Genomic DNA, 20,677 nt, shown 5'->3' with positions numbered 1-20,677 from the left:
AAGAAAGTAGAAAAATCACATTTGTTCAACAATCGAAGTGGATTTTCTTTTTCAGTATTTTTTGTGCTTTCTGTAAATGAAAGCACTAATTTTATTGGAATGTAATTTTTTCGATTCTCACCATGTATCAAAGAAAAACTTAACGTATGAAAATTTCATTAAATCGTTACCATTTTTTTTCTTACTTTTATTCATTTAATTGCAAATATTCACTTCATTCTTATAAAATATTATGATGAAGTATTCTGATACTTCTCCGATACTACTTCATAAAAATAGCGAATGTTTGTTAATGAAGATTTTTTTTTTTTTGTAGATCAAAAATTACCATTTTTCTAGCAGTGTTTGATTTTTTCCTAAAGTCATTGTTCCTATTGCGTAAAATCCTATAGATAACATTTTTAATGTTATTTATATGAGTAGTTTTTTTATTCTTGAATTGTTACAGACTAAAAAAGAGTACCAATAAGATGTTACAACAAAATATATAGTAAAGGTGAATGTGTGGAGCTAATAAATCATTTTCTAGTGCAAAACTCTTTGATGTCACGTGTAGTAAAATATAGTAGTTATTAAGATAAACAAAAAGAGAACTAATATTCTCTTAGAGGCAAAGTAAAAATGATAAAACATTTCAAAAAAGTATACAAAATTAAGAAACTTGCATCGATGAATACAAGTATGGCCTTTAAAATTTTAATTACTTAAGCCAAACAACTTAAAAAAATTTTTTTATGCCCCTACATTATATCCAATATATTTTTAATAATAATAATATTGTTGCAAAAAACTTTAAAAATTTTTAATTAGAGCAAATCCACAATTCAAGTATAAATATATTTTGAAACTTATTTGTGATTACCCTTTCCCCCAAAAAATAATTTTATGAACACAACTGTTATTTTTAAGTAGGTGCTGTTAATACTAGTAAAAATATAATTTATTTAGTCATAAGATCATGTAACAACTGACTTCATGTGTTTATAGCTAGTATAAATCGTCATTCGGGAGATATGCGTTTTTTGGGCAGATGGAATCTTTCATTTCCAATTTATGTCACTGTTATCTATGCCAATACAGCTACATATTTGCAGGAGCATTGACCAAAACTATAGCAAAGCAGCTATTTTTTTTTTTATTCAACCATTTTATTCTGTACAAAAACAAAATTTGCCATTTTACAAATTACCATGTTTAAAAAAAAATGTTTGAGATTAAAAAAGTCTGCTATAATCTTTCAATAACTACATGATGATTGTTTTAAATGAAATTTTTCTAGTGGCCTACCAACTAGAAATCAAATATAAGTTAAGGATGCGTTGAAACATAGCCCTCTCCCACACACTCATCCACAGAGTTGTGATAGTGGTTTTATGGTGAAAGGGATGTGTTTCTATGCTAAGAGATTTGCTATGTAAACAGCAGTCAATAATAATTTTTACTTGAAATTTTTTTTTCAATTCACTGTGTAGATTAAACATTTTGTAGTATTGAATTACTGTTTACATAACGAAAATAATGTAGAGGTACAATTGTAAATATAATAAAAGAAAAAGTAAATAATAAATAAAAATGGCTTTTATCTTCTAAATGCAAATGGTTTTGATTTATCCTTATTTTCCACAAAATTTTAACACTGAAATTTTAATTTAAAAAAAATTATACATCAACTAAATAATGTCGTAACCCACTTTTGCAAAACTGGAATATTCACGTGTCTGCAGTCAGTTGAGCATCAGGAAGGACAATTTTTTCTCCTGGTTTGAAAGCTGGCATTCCAAGGTAAGGACAGCTAGCACATCGAAAAGCATCACCAAGGTAGCACTGTAAAAAATTAATTTTTGTACAACTGTGAAGTATTACACATAATATAAAAAAGATTTACTTACACTGCCACAGGATGACTTTGGTTGCTCTTTTACTGCTGCTTCTCCTTTCAATTCTTCAGCTAAACCACATGAACAGTCTTTACAAGCTTTACGTTTGCCTGTTGTGCTGCAAACTAAAATATAATTTTTTCTAATTATTCTACATTTACATTCTTTACTTTCTGCTTTCAGAGTAATGAACTCACCTTTTAAGGAGGCAGCTTGGGGTTTTAAAATATCACTTTCATCCAAAAGATTATCTTCATCTATTAAATCTTCCTCTTCATCAGCATCTAATTTCCAAACATTCGTTGCGGGCTTTTTAAAAGAAATCTTGACACTCGATCCAATCTAGAATCAAAAATAAAAGCAATTGGATGTAACATACAACTAAAAATAAGTATGTATTGAATATTCATATCAAATCACCTCGTAATCTGGTTTTTCTGCAATGATTTCATAGGAGTGTGGTTCAACAGCTTTAGGCTCTTTTTCTTGCAGCAAAAATCCTTGCAGCATGACTTTAAGAATTTGATTATTGAAATCTCCTTTGCTGTCAGACAATTCACGCATTGCTAAGATTCCTTCTGGTTTTAAAATCCTAAATGATTCTTTTAACAAGTCTTCACTATGAACATAAGAGCTTGTATATCCTGATAATATAATATCCATTGAAGATGAATCAAATTTACCTGAAATTTGGCAAAATTAGTGTGATGCCTCGTTGTAAGAATATTATTAAATCTTTGTGTTACGAAAAAGTAGTCAAACAAAATTACTCACGATCTTGCAATTCACTTGAGCTTACAAGCAATACTTGGCCACTGTTTCCAACACTTTTTTCAACTTCACCAATAAAACTCTTAGCAGCAGTTTCGTTTTCACCAGGTGCTAACAGCACAATGACTTTGTTGCCTTCTTTCACAAAATTAGCCATAACGTCTTTGTGTCAAAAGCAAGAGATTCAAGTATATATACCAATCCAACCAAGCAAATTTCTAATCTATAATTTATTAGCACCACTATTTTTTAATAAAAAGTCACGCGTACTCAAGTACTTGTACGTAACTAAGTAATTACATGCAATCCTATTACAACGTGACAATCGTACAACTGGCAATGTGGCAATGTTAAATTTGCTTGCTGATTTGCTGAAAGTACTTAAGTATAACTTATTTAACCGAACCTAACCTGTGCAAAAAATATATAGAAGATTTGACCCTTAGAATAAAGATTGAGACAATCAATGATTGTATCATGAGTTTTTGTATAAAGTTCAATTTATACAAATAAGTTGGTAAATATAGGCACACATGATTAATATTTAAACATTTTAAGCTGTATAAATATATAACATAGATTCCAAATATGCATTATTACCGCTGGAATATGCTAACAAAACCAAATATCCGTCTTTCTCACCCAGCAAAATAATAGGTATCTGTATAATCCTGTATCAATTTATTGCACACATGCGAAATGTTCAATGACAGTAAACAATGACACAATTTCAAACTTTACTTTTAACTCTTCATTTCACACGTAATTTTACAATGCAATTGATAAATTATTATTCATACAAAAGTATTAATATTCTTATAGGAGGTCGATTTTCAGGCAAAAGATTATTTGTAAACTTGCCGTAAACAGCACAGCCAAAGTCAACTTTTTATTTTCTATCTACACAACTAGTTGCGGCTGGTTTTAGCGTTTCAGATTTCTAAACTAAAAAGTGGCCCTAAAATTCTGAAGGAAAGCTTTAGATATTTTAGGCCCTAGAGCCATGTTGTCAATTATAAACCAGCCGCAACTTATTTGACAGATACAAAATAAAAATCCAACATTTTCTGTGCTGTTTGCGGCAAGCTTACAATTTATCTATTACTCAAAAGTATAAATATATAGGAGGTCAATATTCGTATAAAACATATACTGCAAACTTGCCGCAAGTAGCACAAACATCGTTAATTATTTATTTTGTATCTATTTCAAGAGTTGCGGCTGGTTTATAAGTGACTAAATGGCTCTAGGGCTAAGCTGCCTAAAGCTCTCCTTCAGAATTTCAGAAGCAATTTTTGGCCAAAAAAATCACTACCGCTAGATGGCGCTGATCCAAATGATTATTACTACTTGTAGTAGAGCCATTTGATCAATTATAAACCAGCCGCAACTAATTTAGTAAATACAAAATGAAAAGATAACATTGTTTGTGCTGTTTGCGGCAAGTTTACAATGCATTTTTTACACGAATATTGACTTCCTATATATTTATACTTTCGGGTGAAAGATAAATTGTAAACTTGCCGCCAACAGTGCGAACAATGTTCACTTTTTATTTTATATTTATCAAATTAGTTGCGGCTGGTTTATAAATGATTAAATGGCTCTAGTATAAGTATAGTAATAATCATTTGGATCAGCGCCATCTAGCGGTAGTGATTTTTTTGGCCAAAAATTGCTTCTAAAATTCTGATGGAGAGCTTTAGGCAGCTTAGCCCTGGAGCCGTTTAATCACTTATAAACCAGCCGCAACTAATTTCATAAATATAAAATAAAAAGTTAACGTTGTTTGCACTGTTTGCGTCAAGTTTACAATTTATCTATTACCCAAAAGTATAAATATATATGAGGTTGATATTCGTATAAAACATACACTGCAAACTTGCCGCAAGTAGCACAAACATCGTTAATTATTTATTTTGTATCTATTTCAAGAGTTGCGGCTGGTTTATAAGTGACTAAATGGCTCTAGGGCTAAGCTGCCTAAAGCTCTCCTTCAGAATTTCAGAAGCAATTTTTGGCCAAAAAAATCACGACCGTTAGATGGCGCTGATCCTAATGATTATTACTACTTGTAGTAGAGCCATTTGATCAATTATAAACCAGCCGCAACTAATTTAGTAAATACAAAATAAAAAGATAACATTGTTTGTGCTACTTGCGGCAAGTTTGCAGTGTATGTTTTACACCAATATCGACCTCCCTTATATTTACACTTTCGGGTAATAGATAAATTGTAAACTTGCCGCAAACAGCACAAACATCGTTAATTATTTATTTTGTATCTATTTCAATAGTTGCGGCTGGTTTATAAGTGATTAAACGGCTCTAGGGCTAAGCTGCCTAAAGCTCTCCTTCAGAATTTCAGAAGCAATTTTTGGCCAAAAAAATCACTACCGCTAGATGGCGCTGATCCAAATGATTATTACTATACTTATACTAGAGCCATTTAATCATTTATAAACCAGCCGCAACTAATTTGATAAATATAAAATAAAAAGTGAACATTGTTCGCACTGTTGGCGGCAAGTTTACAATTTATCTATTACCCGAAAGTGTAAATATAAGGGAGGTCGATATTGATGTAAAACATACACTGCAAACTTGCCGCAAGTAGCACAAACAATGTTATCTTTTTATTTTGTATTTACTAAATTAGTTGCGGCTGGTTTATAATTGATCAAATGGCTCTACTACAAGTAGTAATAATCATTTGGATCAGCGCCATCTAGCGGTAGTGATTTTTTTGGCCAAAAATTGCTTCTGAAATTCTGAAAGAGAGCTTTAGGCAGCTTAGCCCTAGAGCCATTTAATTACTTATAAACCAGCCGCAACTAATGTCATAAATATAAAATAAAAAGTGAACATTGTTCGCACTGTTGGCGGCAAGTTTACAATTTATCTATTACCCGAAAGTGTAAATATAAGGGAGGTCGATATTGATGTAAAACATACACTGCAAACTTGCCGCAAGTAGCACAAACAATGTTATCTTTTTATTTTGTATTTACTTAATTAGTTGCGGCTGGTTTATAATTGATCAAATGGCTCTACTACAAGTAGTAATAATCATTTGGATCAGCGCCATCTAGTGGTAGTGATTTTTTTGGCCAAAAATTGCTTCTGAAATTCTGAAGGAGAGCTTTAGGCAGCTTAGCCCTAGAGCCATTTAGTCACTCATAAACCAGCCGCAACTCTTGAAATAGATACAAAATAAATAATTAACGATGTTTGTGCTACTTGCGGCAAGTTTGCAGTATATGTTTTATACGAATATTGACCTCCTATATATTTATACTTTTGAGTAATAGATAAATTGTAAACTTGCCGCAAACAGCACAGAAAATGTTGGATTTTTATTTTGTATCTGTCAAATAAGTTGCGGCTGGTTTATAATTGACAACATGGCTCTATGGCCTAAAATATCTAAAGCTTTCCTTCAGAATTTTAGGGCCACTTTTTAGTTTAGAAATCTGAAACGCTAAAACCAGCCGCAACTAGTTGTGTAGATAGAAAATAAAAAGTTGACTTTGGCTGTGCTGTTTACGGCAAGTTTACAAATAATCTTTTGCCTGAAAATCGACCTCCTATAAGAATATTAATACTTTTGTATGAATAATAATTTATCAATTGCATTGTAAAATTACGTGTGAAATGAAGAGTTAAAAGTAAAGTTTGAAATTGTGTCATTGTTTACTGTCATTGAACATTTCGCATGTGTGCAATAAATTGATACAGGATTATACAGATACCTATTATTTTGCTGGGTGAGAAAGACGGATATTTGGTTTTGTTAGCATATTCCAGCGGTAATAATGCATATTTGGAATCTATGTTATATATTTATACAGCTTAAAATGTTTAAATATTAATCATGTGTGCCTATATTTACCAACTTATTTGTATAAATTGAACTTTATACAAAAACTCATGATACAATCATTGATTGTCTCAATCATTATTCTAAACGTTAGTGAAAAAGGCGGTTAAGGACGTATACTTAGCCTGCGGACTTATACCTTGTACAGGTTGACGCTAGCGCCGCCCGACCATGCGGCGTTACCACGACCTATACGTAACTTAACTGCTGGCAGTATTTGCGGAATACAGCCATTACAGGAGATCGGAAGCATAACATCTTTTATTCACGTATTTAACAGTCCGATTTACAGCTTCAAAGGTAACGAACACACGAAACGGCAGCATAGGAGAACAGAAAGAGCAGCAGCAGGAGTTATGCTGGTCAAGCAGCCGAAGAATAACAAATTCAGATGGATGATAGCACTTATCGGTGTTGAGTTTGCAGCTCTCGCTGCCGCCTACGGTGTCTGGCGGTACATGAATCATTCGCGGGGTGAGTCACGTTGTAACTACCCTCCACGGCTCTGACCACCCCCTTCCTTCGAGTTTTGCGTACATATATTTGTGTATAATATATGATCTTTTATGTCAGAATGAACATCGCGTTCTCTAGGTTATAGTTCTCTCGCTCTCTTCTGTTTTTCGTCCTACTCTTTTGCCTTATTGAGTATATTTTATTTACATCTCTGTCGTCATCCGGTCTCTCTCGATAGGATATCAAGAGTCATTAAAAAACTTTCTAGAATAAAAATTTTTGTTTCCCTTATACTATTTCTTACTTTCCTAACATTAATATTTCGATATTTTCTTTATTATGGTTTGTGCGGTACCTGTATTCAACAAGCCTGCTTATATACTTTGGCAATTGAATTAATGTCAGGTACACATGCACCAGTGACATGGCATATTGTTTTCTTCAACAAACATTATTTTTTGTAGTTTTCAAATCTACTTCTAGTAATTTTCTCATCTTGATCAAGTTCTTTGCCCATAACCAAGTACAGTTTTACAATGATTTAAATCAAGTTAAGATTTTATACCTGAAGTTCTTTTTTTTTAGATTTCAGACTCTACATGCACAAGAATTATCCCATGGTTCTAAGTGGATTTTATAGTCTTGGTGAAGCACAAAACCCATATTACAATTTGGCAAAGCTGGATGAAAATTATTGGATCCGAAACGGAGACATGTCAGAAGAGCAAAGAAAAATGTAATGGAGTTTTTGCAACATTTTTTATCCATGATCAATAAAAGTAGAATAGATTACACATGCTTAGTGGATGACGACATAATGATCAAAGGAAATGTAAATGAGTACAAGAGATAACGATTAATAAACTGTTAATCAGTAAAGTTCAGTAAGTATACATAGCAGTTTCAACATTATTACGTGTTGTAAAAAGTTCATATTTATTTGAAACTAACGCATTCAAATTATTTAGGGACAAAATTATCATGGAATTTAACACTCCCAGCGAAGAAAGCTTATCCGAGCGTATCAACAAAAGAGACAGAGAGCGTAGGAATGTGATTGAAAAGCGTAAAGAAGAGAAACAACAGCTCATCGTTGAAACAGAGCAAGCTAGCTACTTTAAAGATGCTTTTGATTCCACTTGCACTAATATCAAAAAGTTACTCGACAGTGCTGAATCGGCTCCTACTTCTTCGCTATTGGAAATTTTCGATAAAGTCAACAAGGATATACTGATGCTAAAAAATTACTTGTTTGAATCAAAAATATTTTTGAAGATGTATGATATCCGTAAAGCTCAAGAAACTCTTCAAATACTGGAAAGTGATGCAGCCCAGCTGGAAGCAAAACTAGTTCCAAGGAAAAAATTCGGCTTTAAAAATCGCCGAGTTATTAAAAAATCATCCGATAAACCAAGTGACGTGACTGATGGTTTAAAGGACATGAAGATAACCGAAGGAAATGCAGCAAACGGTGTAGGTAAACAGTGTAGTAAAAAAATTTATAACAAGTATGGGGATAACACGTGCATGCTGCTAGGGAAAACGGATGAAAAGCTGGTACTAGATGCTGAAAATGTGAATAAAAACGATGTGTTACTGACTGATTTAACAAGGTGTACAGTCAGAATATACGGAACTCCAAATACACTTCACATGGTTAGTCTTGTACAATGCACTGTTTTAATTGGACCAGTGACAACATCTGTGTTTGTTGATAACTGTCGTGATTGTGATTTTGCCTTTGCGTGTCAGCAACTTAGACTACATAGTTCTACGAATTGTAAGATATACTTGCACGTGACAAGCAGAGCAATTATAGAGGATTCGGCAAAAATATTTGTTGCTCCCTATAATTGGTCTTACGAAGATCAAATGAATCATTTTAAGTTGGCTGGTTTGGATCACAAAATCAACAACTGGGACTCAATTGACGACTTTAATTGGCTGTCGAAAGAGAAAAGTTCTCCAAATTGGTCCATACTAGAGCCTGAATTGAGAGTGAAATCTTGGGATTGATTATTTGTACAATAAATGTTATAAATTTTATAAGTTTAATTTCATGAGAGACTGGGAAAATCAATGTATGCAGTATAAAAAAATTAACTATGTATTTCCTTTTTACACATTAAAGTAATATTACTTACTCATTTATTACATGGTAATAAATATCTCTGCTTATAAATTTACACTTCATTATAATTAACCATAATTTAGAAAAATGAAAATTCCGGATTAGTGAATATTTTTGATAGAAATTCAGTAAATTTTATAATTTACAATCATCATCTATTATATAAGTACTTATTATATGCCGATTCAATTCTTAATTTTAATGATTTTTGATGGAACTTTAATTAATCGATTAGAATCAAATCAGAATCAGCATTAACGGGCTGACTGACGGGCTCTCTCTCTCTCTCTAATATAATACTTATTGACCTTATTGTGATATATACACACACATATATATATATATACATATGGAAAAGTGGAACGCGGACCTCGCAGTTCTTGTACGCCTAATATTTCTGCTGCAGGGAGAAACGACTTTGAAGAACGTTAGTTCTTTGAAGAAATAATTAAACAATGGGAGCCTTAGCCAAAATTCCTTCTCTTTTGCAAAGTAAGTAGTATTTTATTGAATTTGGCTTATTATTTATACGAGAATGTCAATACTACATCAATTGTCGTGGATCCTTCAGAGATAAACATACTTATGTAACAATCGATTGATTGTTTCAAAAAGGTTTTTTAACGAAAAAATCAATCACTCGATTTTTGTGTCATGGTTTTTTTGATTTAGTATTCAATCGAACTTTTTTTCTATTTGCTTACGAGTGTACAATATACATTTTTTTAAGGTTATGTGTCAGTTTCAATATATTTTATTAATCGTATTCATTTCATTAAAAAGTAACCAGTGAAAGTTTGAAGTGCTTTTTTGTTGAAGAATTTACAACTTTGCAGAATTAAATTGCTAGTGATCAAAACGAATTCCTGATTTTGTACAGGCACAATTAAGGCAGCTACTCCACAGTTGAAGATCATCCAGAGATATGCATTGGTTGAATTAGTTCCACCATCTCCAAGAGATCTTCCAGCCATTCGTTCTGGGATCTCTAAACTAATCCACAGTGCCAAAACTGGTTCATTCAAAAATCTCACAGTCAAGGAAGCAACATTAAACACACTGGTGGCTATTGAAGTTTACTGTTGGTTCTTCATCGGCGAATGCATTGGCAAAAGACATATTGTGGGTTATGATGTTTAAAATAAATTTTAACTTCAAATAGATGACTACATGCTTATAATAGATAAATACTAATAAATGTGTAAAGATCAATAAATGTCGGGAATATCTAAACATGCGATTGATTGCAAAGAAAGTCACTCTTTGATTTCAAACTGTTTGAAATTTTTATTTACAAAAATATAATTTAAATTAACAAGAGTTGAAAAATTTTCTTTTAATTGTCACTGTAAAAATTTACGTTAGTAATTGGTGTTGCTTTACATACTCCCAAATGCAAATCGCGCTTGTTACATGGACATTTAATGAGCGTATGATACCAAATTGAGGTATTTCTAGGCATATGTCCAATAGTGGTATAATATTGGCAGGAATACCGTTTTTTTCATTTCTGAAATCAAGACATAACTTGAAGTACTAATTTCATATTTGTATCTATGAAAACTTACCCTAAAATGAGAGCAGTTTTCTTTGGAAATTTCACATCAACTAAATTTACGCTGTTGGCTGTTTGCTCTGCTCCAATGAGGGTCCATCCAGAGTTTTTTAATTCTAGTAAGTATTTATTAAGTAAAAATGATTTAACCTATAATTTTAATTTTACTTTTTATGTATTGTTAATTAGTTTTTAGTTAATTTTTATGTACAATATTTCATATGAACATGGGTAAATACCTCAATAATCCTCAACCACTTATCAGCTGACACACTCAGAGCTTGAAAGTCTTTTTCTTCCGTTTGTTTACAGTTGGAAACGACAAGTTCTTTAACTGCGAAAATTTCGCACGTTCTCGCTATTCCACCTAAATTTTGTGGTTTGTCAATTAAAGAAGCTACCACTATCATATTTTGCGGACTTTTTATTCCATTTTTTAAGCTCAATAAACTCGCCAATTCTTGAAGTTCTTCATCATTTGGCAACATTATTTTCCACGGGATTATTTTCTTCTGCATATCCGTCGTAGTTCCGGAAGATTCAATTTCTTCCGCTTTCGAGCGCTCATCTTTAAATTTAATTCTATGGTTCATCACAATACCTCGGATAATTTATAGAAAAAAAAAAGTAAATAACACTTACTGGATTTTAAAATAGCGTAAGGAATAGTCGCCTGATTCAACAAGTTATCAGAGTTAGTGACATTAAAGTCAACTTTTAAATTATCCAGCAGCATTTGTTCTTCGAAAATCTTTTTTGTTACCCATTCTTCAAAACTAACATTGGTTAATCGAGGTAACTGGTGATATATCGTCTTATAAAAAAGAAAAAAAAATAATAGAGCGTTTTTCATTCAATTTATTTATAATACTCTTACCTCTAAACTGTAGTGTTCTAGTGGATTAAATACTGTATAAAAAAAGTCTTCATCGATTCTCATAGGATTTTTCTTAAAGCTCCCATTATTTAAACTCTCCAAGATCGCTTTATAAAAGCACGAGTACTCTAATCTAATATCACAGTCTTTATCGAGCAGTTCGTAAAGTTTAACAAAAAATACTTGACCGAAAAAACGCATTCCGAATTGCTGTCCCATGCCGCATATTCCGAGTTTTGAAAGTGCCGTCCTTATGAATTTCTGAAGTTGTTCCTTGTTCAGTAGCTGAGCAACATGCCATATAATTCCAATCATAGAACTCGCACTACCCGGCCTTTCATTGTAAATCTGCAATGCATGTATAGATGCGATGATGATGATGATGATGAGAGAATTATTTACACTCAAATTCATTTAAATCGGACCTTATCGAAGAATTCCCACAAATTCACCAGTAAGTTTTCGTTTGACAGATAAATTCTTACAAGTAACCACTCCTTCATCAAGCGAATGCTATGTTGATCGGTATCCTCAACGAATGAATCGCACAAGTTTTCGTATAAAATCTTTGTAGATTCCTGAAAAGAGGTGTTCGTCGCGATCAGTGTAGTGATGTGCTTGTAAAAAACAATCGTACAAGTTTTGAAAAAAAATACCTCATTCAAGTTAGGCTGCAGTATCAACAAAACTTGAAAAATTCGATGCTTTATCCTGTGGAGCTGTGAATCGGCAAAGTATCTTTTCTTTTTCAGAGGTAACAATTTTTCCAGTACCAATGGCAAAAATAAATCTGCATTAGCAGCGCGTTCTCTCAGTGCATTGCAAAGTTGCAAAACAGCTGCTGCTCGAATAGCTGCGTCGACGTTTGATTGCCTGTGATGTATCGTTTGAAGTTAAAAATTAAATTTATAACAACGACACAACCACAAACCTGTTTATAAAATCGTGGACTTCGACATTTTTTAATTTCTCGTGCTTAAAGTCATGGAGATGCTCCGAATCATCGCCTACCGTGCAAGCTTGCATGCTGATTCTTTGATCGCGCCTCAAAACTTGCCCATGGAGTAGCCCGTTCAACACCACTTCCGTGAAATGATTAAAGTTCCCCTCAATTTCACTGCAAGTCAGTAAAATGTACTTGAGAACAGACAACGAGTCTGCCTCGCTCAACATTCGACTAATAAACTGTGTAGAAAAAAAAAATGGAATTTTATGGATATTTATAGGTGCTTGCAAAAAAATATTTTGTAAAAAAAAAATTGCAACTCACCTCTTTGGATGTGACGCGTAGAGTTTTGCAACTTAAAAAGTTTGAGCTGTTCACACATGCGGTCAGTCGTTGATTGACCATCCAGAATATTTTGTCCCTCTTACTGGCGAAATTGCAGTTCCAAAAGCTTTTTATTAAAAAATTGAAAGTCTCCAACTTGTCGTTATCATTTCGAATAAAAGTACTGTACAAGCGCATTACGTCGCTGAAGTGTATCAAAACTTGATTCCCCGAAGCATCGAGTATTTCGGAAAGTATGTCGAGCCAGTCGTCGATCTCGTTAAATTCAGCAATATTCAACGCGAGGACGTGATTTCTGATGAATCTGCTCAAGGCGACGTAGTAATCTTGGCCGATTTTTCCCGTCAATTCGCCGCCGAGATTTTTCGATTTCGGTATTTGCAGCAGCTCGTTAACTATTACGTGGAAAAATTTGCTTTTATAAGTAAACAAATCAGAATGATCGCTCCACAGTTGTACTGCAAGTGACAATTGCACTTCGTTGTGCTTGTTGGCGTTGTTCAGAACTCGTATACACTTGTCTTCCAACTCTACTTTGTTATCGCCCGTAACAATTAATATGGTACTATTTTTGCCACCTGAGCGATAGTTGATGTTTTCTAAAGCTCTTAAACAAACTCGAGATTGTTTGTACGTGACATTGTCATTGTTCAGTAGTTTCAAGATAAATCTGTACACAGTCTCTTTGTAACTGATAAAGTATTGTAGAATGAAGTCGGGAACAGGCCGTTGTAAATGCAGTAAATGATAAATTAGATCTAAGATTTTTATAATAAAGCTAGTGTCAACGTACGGTCTTACATCGACATTACTCAAATGTAAAAGCAGAGCCCGTAGTTCTAGAGTAGCGGGACAATGTTTCGTTTGACAGATTACCTGTCCTTCGTACAGCAACTGAATTATCAAAGCAAAAACGGACATTGAAATTCTTTCGTTTGCGTCGTTGAGTCTAAGTTCCAGGCAAGTTTTACGAATGAAATCTATAGATACATTGTGGGGAATTTTGTACATCCACGTCGTCAGAGAAAGCCAACAACTAGGCTCTTGTATATCTTGTTCTAAGAATACGTGTAATAAATTGGCCATGACTGAAAGGTCTTCAATTTCGCAAAACCGCGACAGTATCTTAATTAGCATCACTTGACATGTTGACCTCAGCTTTGGAGGATATAATTTTATATTGCTTTCCATCAAGAATCTTATTGAATCTAATGTTTCTATTGTCCACTTGGTGGAATTTTCCAATTCATTTGAAGCGGAAAGCAGTGATTTTAATGTGTAATACATTGGTACTGGTCCCCATGGTACTTGACTTGATAAAAAAACGAATCTTTCTATTGAATCTTGATCTTCGCGTTGATTATAAATGAACCACTGACGTAGAGCAAGTGAAATTTCGGGATCGCTTTCATTGATGCTCTTTTCATACAAGAACGTATTATTCAAAGATACGACGATTAACTTTATAAAATTATACGTGTTCTCCTCCATAAAGTCAAACTGCAATAGTCTCAATAATCCCCATTTAATAACAGAATTATTGTCGTGATGCAAAATTTTTGTATAAACACACAATAGCCACGTTAAATCGAAACAATTTCCGCATTGCTTATGTTCTACCCAGCCTTTTTCCAAATCGCTAAGCAGTGACAAACTTGGAATGACCAAATGCTTTTGTTTTTCTTCTAAAGCTTCCATTATTAATATAAAACTAACTAACAAGTCTTTTATTGATAATGTACTTTTGCTTCCTGCGAGATCGCAAATAAACGGGTTGATTTTACACTCTGACAGCATGGAAAGTTTAGCTTTTTTGATTTCGCTTGTATTTTTACTAATAAAATCCACTGTTTTCTTGAAAAAGTATAAGGCTTGTTTGCGTTCTGGGGACTGAGCGTGGACAAGCTTAGTATGTAATAAGAACCATAAGTCTGAATTTAAAATTAAATTATAATCTACATCTAGTTTTGATGAATCAACAGGAAAAATTAAATCACAGAGAATACACAAAACAGTCAAGGTTGAATTGTTTTCAAGAGGAATTTCGTGAATAAATGAACTTAATATTTTAGTACTTTTGGTAATATCTATGATTTTACGTAAAATACAGTAGAAAGAGTGCCATTCAATAGTTTCTTTATGTAGTACAAAAGTTTGCAGATCGTATAAAATCGAAGAAACTAACACTTTTTTACACGACTCCAAGTGTGTTTTATTTACTGGATTTAAATCTTCATTAAAGCTTAGAAAATAAAGTATTTCCCAAGACTCCAAAAAACAGTTTAATACGTTCAGATGAAAATCAGTTGAAAGTTTATTCTTTAATTGGCTTAAAGTAACGAAAGTTTTGAAATCCTCAAACAAATTAATTAAATTGTTCTGATTTTCAAAGAGGACTAGATGCAAAATCAAGATGTCATAGACAACAATTTTATCACCTTTACTAATACTTAGCTTCTCAATTGTAAAAATTTCGGCAAATTCATTGAATTTTGCGGCAAGTTTTGTTTTATTATTTCTGCCATGTTTGTAATTTAATTTGTAAAGTTGACATAACAGTAATCTCATTAACTCCAAGTGTTGTTTGGCCGGACTAGTTTTTAGTTTATTGAAACAATCTTCTATGGACTTTATCAGAATGGAATCAATCGAGTCATGAACAATACAAGAATCCTCAAGAGTTTTGAATATCGATGATTCCGATCCAGCTATTTTCATAAATTGTTCGTGAAGCTCCATACTACTAAAAAAATTTATTTTTTAACAAATAATTTTAACAGAAAAATTAAGTAAGTATTTGTTAGATAAAATTTCGAACCTGATGTGTGAAAACGAAAGATGTCCGAAAGATTGTCAATTTTCGGAGTCACGTATCACGTTCTAAGCGTGTATCACGTACGGAATAGGTAAACAATAAGTTTACCTCACCTGACCACCAACAAACCTCTCGTAACAGTCGTAACCGGCGGCACGTGTTAACACACTGCACATGCACATGTGCAAGTATATACTCTATATCGTTTTCACTTTGCACTTAATTTGCACCCTTTGCACATTTGCAGATATTTTAATTCGACACTAATAGCAACAGCTGACTGACGATTTTGCGTGTATGTGTGTGAAGTACAGTGTAATGGTAATGGTATACTTACGGTTTACGGTTACAGAATACGGAGTCTTACCTCAGTAAAGTAAAGTGTATGATACTATACACATATTTATGTGCTCAAATAACACTGGCGGCAAAATGATCAAAAGAAGAAGAAGGTAATCAACGGGGGAACTCGTCCAAAGGTCCAAAGATAGCATTTGAAGGTAATTTGTGGTGTGTGTCTGGTCCGACAATCCGCCGACCATCACCATATCACCAATTATTCACCAGCGCGAAATACCTACGTGTCGGAGCTCACTTGATGGCTATCCTGGTGTGAAAAGGCGCGCAACACACTTTTTACTGAATGAAGTTTATTAACAAGTGCCACCAGTTTTGCTCGTTTGTAGCGACGACAGCAACACGTGACCGTTATGCTGGATTGCTGAGCTTCCGGCTTATAAACACGACCTCGACAATGGCCAAGAGCAAGTACGACTACGTGAGGGAGTTTGAATCCGAGGACTCCTGCCTACCCAACTGCTGGATTGTGGTTAGGATCGACGGCCGGAACTTCTCAAAGTTCTCTGAGGCTCATCAGTTCATAAAGCCCAATGACCTCGCTGCCCTGGAACTAATGAACCGGGCAGCCTCCACGGTTATGGAGGAGTTCAGGGAAATTGTTATCGCCTTTGGGCAAAGCGACGAGTATTCCTTCGTCTTTCGCAAAGACACGTCGCTCTTTAAGCGCAGAGGTAGGCTGGTTACATCTCTTGGGAGGTTCGTTTTTACAAAAAATTATTTTTCTGAAGTAATATTGTACTTTTTATTGTAGCCTCCAAACTCATGACAAACTGTTGTTCGTTATTCTCCTCTTCCTATGTCTACTTTTGGCCACAGTACTTTAAGAACAAGGAATTACACTATCCACCCTCGTTTGATGCCAGAGTCGTCTTGTATCCTACGGACAAAAATTTGAGGGACTATTTGGCCTGGAGACAAGCCGATGTTCACATTAATAACTTGTATAATACTTGCTTTTGGAGCCTTGTTCTTAAAAAACAAATGTCACCACAACAGGTGCTTTCAAAGTTCACCTATCAAGTAACAAAAACAGCTTTAGTAAACAAAAATATTAATGAATATAAAACTTTGCTTTAGGCTGAGGAAAGATTGAGTGGTACTTTGGCATCTCACAAAAATGAACTTCTCTTCCAAGAGATTGGCATAAATTACAACAATGAGCCAGCCATCTTCAGGAAAGGATCTACTTTGGTGCGGAAACTAGTTCCTAATGGAATGGGTCATCGAAAACCTAGCATAGTTCCTCTAGTAGATGACATCATTGGTGATAGATTTTGGAAAGAAAATCCAGAAATAATTGGCTTGAAAAGCTTAGGAACATATCAGCCCCACGTTAACAATACAACTGGTAATCCCGTACCTCAAAAACTTCCAAAACCTTTATGTCCACAAGTGCCTCTAGGTTCACAGCAGCCATTGGTTGCCCAGGGCCCTCAATATGGTCCTCAGTGTCCTCAAACTCCACTGCAAGCTAAAAATTCACTAGGAAAAGCACCCCATCCAATAAACAATAATCAAACATCTGGGTATCATGGTGGTCCGCCTATGAAAAAAAATGCCACTGAAATGAACCAACATGATTTAGGATCAAATAAAAATGACTTAAGTCGTGTACAAGACCACTTGTAAATAGTTATCGACGATCAAGATGGAATGAACTGATATTTAATATTTTTTTAAAAATCTTCTATTTAGTACATTATAAAATAGTATATTCCCATATCAATAATTTTTAACTAGTTATTTCACGTAACATCAGATTTTTAAAGCATTTAAGATTATCATTAAGCTTTAAATAATTTATTCCAAATATCTTCTTTTACTTGTAATTGATTTTCTTTATAAGACGAGCAGGTTTCATTAATTAAAATTATTGAATGATTGAATTATCTTTAATGTTATTTTTTGTATTTTACTATTAAATTTTTTAAAATTTTACGTTTTAATAGTATTAATATTTTAGTAATTAATAAAAATAAGTCTTTTATTATATTTCACAGATGAATGTACACGGCAATGGTAAATATTACTAGTGACATTATTTCACACACAAATAATATTGACTACTAGTTAATAAGCAATACAATTTAAATTACTTATAATGTATCAAATAGCAATTGTTGAAACTGCTGGTATTTTTGTATTTGATCGTTAGCATCAATTATCTTGATAAATAATAAAACGTTTTTTTAATATTCACAATAATATATTTTCATCACTTTACATCATGTAACTATAGAAATGTACACGTATAACTTTGTCACTGTCATGACATGGAATGCAATTATCCATCGTGGTACATTTTTGTAAATTTATACATATATATTAAATTAACAATTAAAACATAATACTTGTCGAGTTTCGATAATGATCTAATTTTGAAAACAATCAAATACATTATGTACATACTATATTACTTGTATTTCAAAATGTGAAATGATATTTATGATATACATAACAAACAAATCTTTTTCCCAATAAACTTGATTGAAGGTTGTCCAAACACGTGACCACCGGTTTATCTTCATAGTTTCATTCAGTATTTAGTACATATTGAAAAGCCTAACGATTCATATGATGTGGTGGAATAAAAAAAAAAGAAAAAACAAAGAGCAATTTAAAAAATTGGGATGTAATTGTCAATTTTAGCGCGATGTTTTTGAGCCACACATTCTGATATCCAAACAATGTTTCGACATTCTTGTTCTTTGAGTTTCAAGTAACTGTAAAATACGCCATAATGAAATTGCTGGAGAAAAGCGTTAACATTAAGACGAACCTGAAAGAAAAACGTGTATTGAAATAATTTCATTTTTAAATTGAGAAATTCTAAATCTTACTTCACGTTCAAAGAATTTGTCCTCCAATGTTTTATCTCCTGGATTATTTCCAGCCCCATCAAACAGAGCTGCATATTCCTATAGTTTGAATTGCACTGATCAGTAAAAAAACTTGAGTGTAAACTTAATTAATAAACAAGTATGATTTACCGCGTAATATTCTGCAACAGCTTTAACTTGTTCATAATCATCAGCTCTAGCCAAAGCTGCGAGGCCATCAGGATTTAGACGTCCACATCGTGGATACAACTTTGCTCTATCATCTTTTCCTAATTCTGTTCCAAAGGAGTTTATAGTGATAATGATGGCTCTCCTGTCAGCTTCAAACTACGATTTTTGAGAAAATGTGTAAAATTTTTTGTCCCTGAAGCATCCATTGAAAGTTGACATTTTCAAAAACTTACAGCTAAAATTTCACACATAGTATCGGCAGTTGTACCACCAATTTCCTTGCAGAAGTTGTAAAAAGCTTCCAAATAAGCTTTGTACAGTGTGTTTCTGATGATCTCAATATTCATTTCGTCTAAATCTTGTTCAGAAATACAGTCAACAAAGAAAGGGGCTAAAAAGTGCACAAAAACATAATTATGCATAAGTAATCATCATAATCTTGCCTCCTGTACTTTGACAATGAAGTTTCATACCTAATGGTGTATCTACCAAAACAGCATTGTACAATTCAGCAGGTGTAGCTGCAACATGAATAGCTTCCATCTGTTCGAAACTGCCGAGAGGATGACACTTGGGAATCAGTTCAGATATAGGACGTTGATGCAACGTTCCGGTAATTAGCAGAATAATATTGTCAATCATGTAGCTGTAGGTAATAAAGTCTAGAAACTGCGAGAGCGGCTCCACGGAGTGATTTCTCATGTGCTGGAACTCAACAACCAGCTTTTCCCTCAGCTTATCATCAATCACACTGACTGACAGTGGTGAGGGCTCGTTAGCCAAAAAACTGCCATAATCAGTGCCAGCCAAATGTAGCTTCAAATCTGTAAATTTAAGAAAAACACATACATGACAGGCACACAAATAACCAGGATAAAAAGGGTTCGGAAGTAAGTACCCTCGAGAGTCTCGCACTGGACAAGATTGAGATAATCACTCTGTTGGAGGATGCCACACTTGAAGCCACGACACAGGGCCTCTAGGTAGCCACCGTCGATATTGAACATGCAGCCCTTCATCTCGAGACACTGGCTGGGCCTTTGTTAAAAATACACACACGCACCCGTACGGAGCTAAGCCACCTCGGATGCAAAAGAAACGTCTTCGGCAAGCGGCTAGCCCAAATTTTTCTGATGCGTTTACTTTTGATGGCTATAATAGCAGTCAAGTCAGGAGTGTGTCGATCATATGACTTACGGCTCGCCTCTCTGAACTAGTCTACTAAGCCAACTTTTAAAAATTTTTCATCCACTCTCGATTCTCTCGAACTTCGACTCTCGACACTCCGATTTTTGTTTCGCCACTTTCGCCTATTTTCACGCACTCACTAAAGATATCTCCTGCACACAACAATACCTATATATAATTGACTGCATTCCGCAAATGCTGCCAGTACTGACTACTGCTACGTAGGTCGTGGTAACGCCGCATTGTCGGGCGGCGCTAGCGTCAAACTGTTGTAGAAGTAGAATTACAGTAAAAATGTCGAATATCTATTCTAAATTCTATACTTTGGAGGTTGATTTTCAGATAAAAGATAAATTGTGTACTTGCCGCAAATAATACGAGCAGCTTCAACTTTTTATTTTATGTAAACAGAATTATTTGCGGCTGGTTTATAATCAATTACATGGCTTTACTGTAAGTAGTAAT

At 33.8% G+C, this 20,677-nt stretch overlaps 6 protein-coding genes across 7 annotated transcripts; 3 read left to right on the top strand and 3 right to left on the bottom strand.

The window, feature by feature from the left end:
• Window positions 1-1,134: 1,134 nt before the first annotated feature.
• CIAPIN1 (cytokine induced apoptosis inhibitor 1) lies at window positions 1,135-3,072 on the bottom strand. The gene is made up of 5 exons (XM_014353547.2): window positions 2,652-3,072; window positions 2,298-2,560; window positions 2,075-2,219; window positions 1,890-2,002; window positions 1,135-1,824 (listed from the first exon to the last, which is right to left on the bottom strand). Exons 1-5 carry the CDS (start codon window positions 2,803-2,805, stop codon window positions 1,711-1,713), a joined length of 789 nt encoding a protein of 262 aa, XP_014209033.2. The 5' UTR covers window positions 2,806-3,072; the 3' UTR covers window positions 1,135-1,710.
• Window positions 3,073-6,721: 3,649 nt separating this feature from the next.
• Window positions 6,722-9,138, top strand: TBCC (Tubulin-binding cofactor C). Its single transcript, XM_089589236.1, has 3 exons — window positions 6,722-7,002; window positions 7,570-7,868; window positions 7,953-9,138. The coding sequence occupies exon 3, from the start codon at window positions 7,966-7,968 to the stop codon at window positions 8,998-9,000; it is 1,035 nt and encodes a 344-aa protein (XP_089445362.1). The 5' UTR covers window positions 6,722-7,002; window positions 7,570-7,868; window positions 7,953-7,965; the 3' UTR covers window positions 9,001-9,138.
• Window positions 9,139-9,480: 342 nt separating this feature from the next.
• LOC149376019 (ATP synthase F(0) complex subunit g, mitochondrial) lies at window positions 9,481-10,348 on the top strand. The gene is made up of 2 exons (XM_014353548.2): window positions 9,481-9,607; window positions 9,996-10,348. Exons 1-2 carry the CDS (start codon window positions 9,571-9,573, stop codon window positions 10,253-10,255), a joined length of 297 nt encoding a protein of 98 aa, XP_014209034.2. The 5' UTR covers window positions 9,481-9,570; the 3' UTR covers window positions 10,256-10,348.
• Window positions 10,349-10,463: 115 nt separating this feature from the next.
• On the bottom strand, window positions 10,464-16,067 carry LOC149376018 (tRNA (guanosine(18)-2'-O)-methyltransferase TARBP1). Its single transcript, XM_089593865.1, has 10 exons — window positions 15,657-16,067; window positions 12,818-15,578; window positions 12,479-12,732; window positions 12,204-12,420; window positions 11,973-12,125; window positions 11,548-11,895; window positions 11,313-11,484; window positions 10,910-11,238; window positions 10,684-10,820; window positions 10,464-10,625 (listed from the first exon to the last, which is right to left on the bottom strand). Exons 2-10 carry the CDS (start codon window positions 15,575-15,577, stop codon window positions 10,472-10,474), a joined length of 4,524 nt encoding a protein of 1,507 aa, XP_089449991.1. The 5' UTR covers window position 15,578; window positions 15,657-16,067; the 3' UTR covers window positions 10,464-10,471.
• THG (tRNA-histidine guanylyltransferase) lies at window positions 15,719-17,950 on the top strand. Of its 2 annotated transcripts, XM_014353543.2 has the most exons (4): window positions 15,719-16,153; window positions 16,324-16,684; window positions 16,765-17,009; window positions 17,091-17,950. In XM_014353543.2, exons 2-4 carry the CDS (start codon window positions 16,408-16,410, stop codon window positions 17,640-17,642), a joined length of 1,074 nt encoding a protein of 357 aa, XP_014209029.2. In that variant the 5' UTR covers window positions 15,719-16,153; window positions 16,324-16,407; the 3' UTR covers window positions 17,643-17,950. The 2 variants fall into 2 exon arrangements, with proteins under 2 accessions (XP_014209029.2, XP_014209028.2); XM_014353542.2 differs by having other exon boundaries at window positions 15,719-16,684.
• A 460-nt stretch (window positions 17,951-18,410) lies between these two features.
• On the bottom strand, window positions 18,411-20,329 carry VhaAC39-1 (V-type proton ATPase subunit VhaAC39-1). Its single transcript, XM_014353544.3, has 6 exons — window positions 19,923-20,329; window positions 19,498-19,848; window positions 19,258-19,415; window positions 19,004-19,180; window positions 18,854-18,931; window positions 18,411-18,792 (listed from the first exon to the last, which is right to left on the bottom strand). Exons 1-6 carry the CDS (start codon window positions 20,041-20,043, stop codon window positions 18,631-18,633), a joined length of 1,047 nt encoding a protein of 348 aa, XP_014209030.1. The 5' UTR covers window positions 20,044-20,329; the 3' UTR covers window positions 18,411-18,630.
• Window positions 20,330-20,677: the final 348 nt, after the last annotated feature.

The sequence above is a fragment of the Copidosoma floridanum genome, unplaced genomic scaffold, assembly GCF_036245765.1.
Source record: "Copidosoma floridanum isolate Cflo_tuat_1 unplaced genomic scaffold, Cflo_Japanese_pri ptg000001l, whole genome shotgun sequence".
NCBI classification, from domain to species: Eukaryota; Metazoa; Arthropoda; class Insecta; order Hymenoptera; family Encyrtidae; genus Copidosoma; species Copidosoma floridanum.
Note: the sequence above shows the minus strand (reverse complement) of the source record. Positions and strands in the feature narration are given on the sequence as shown.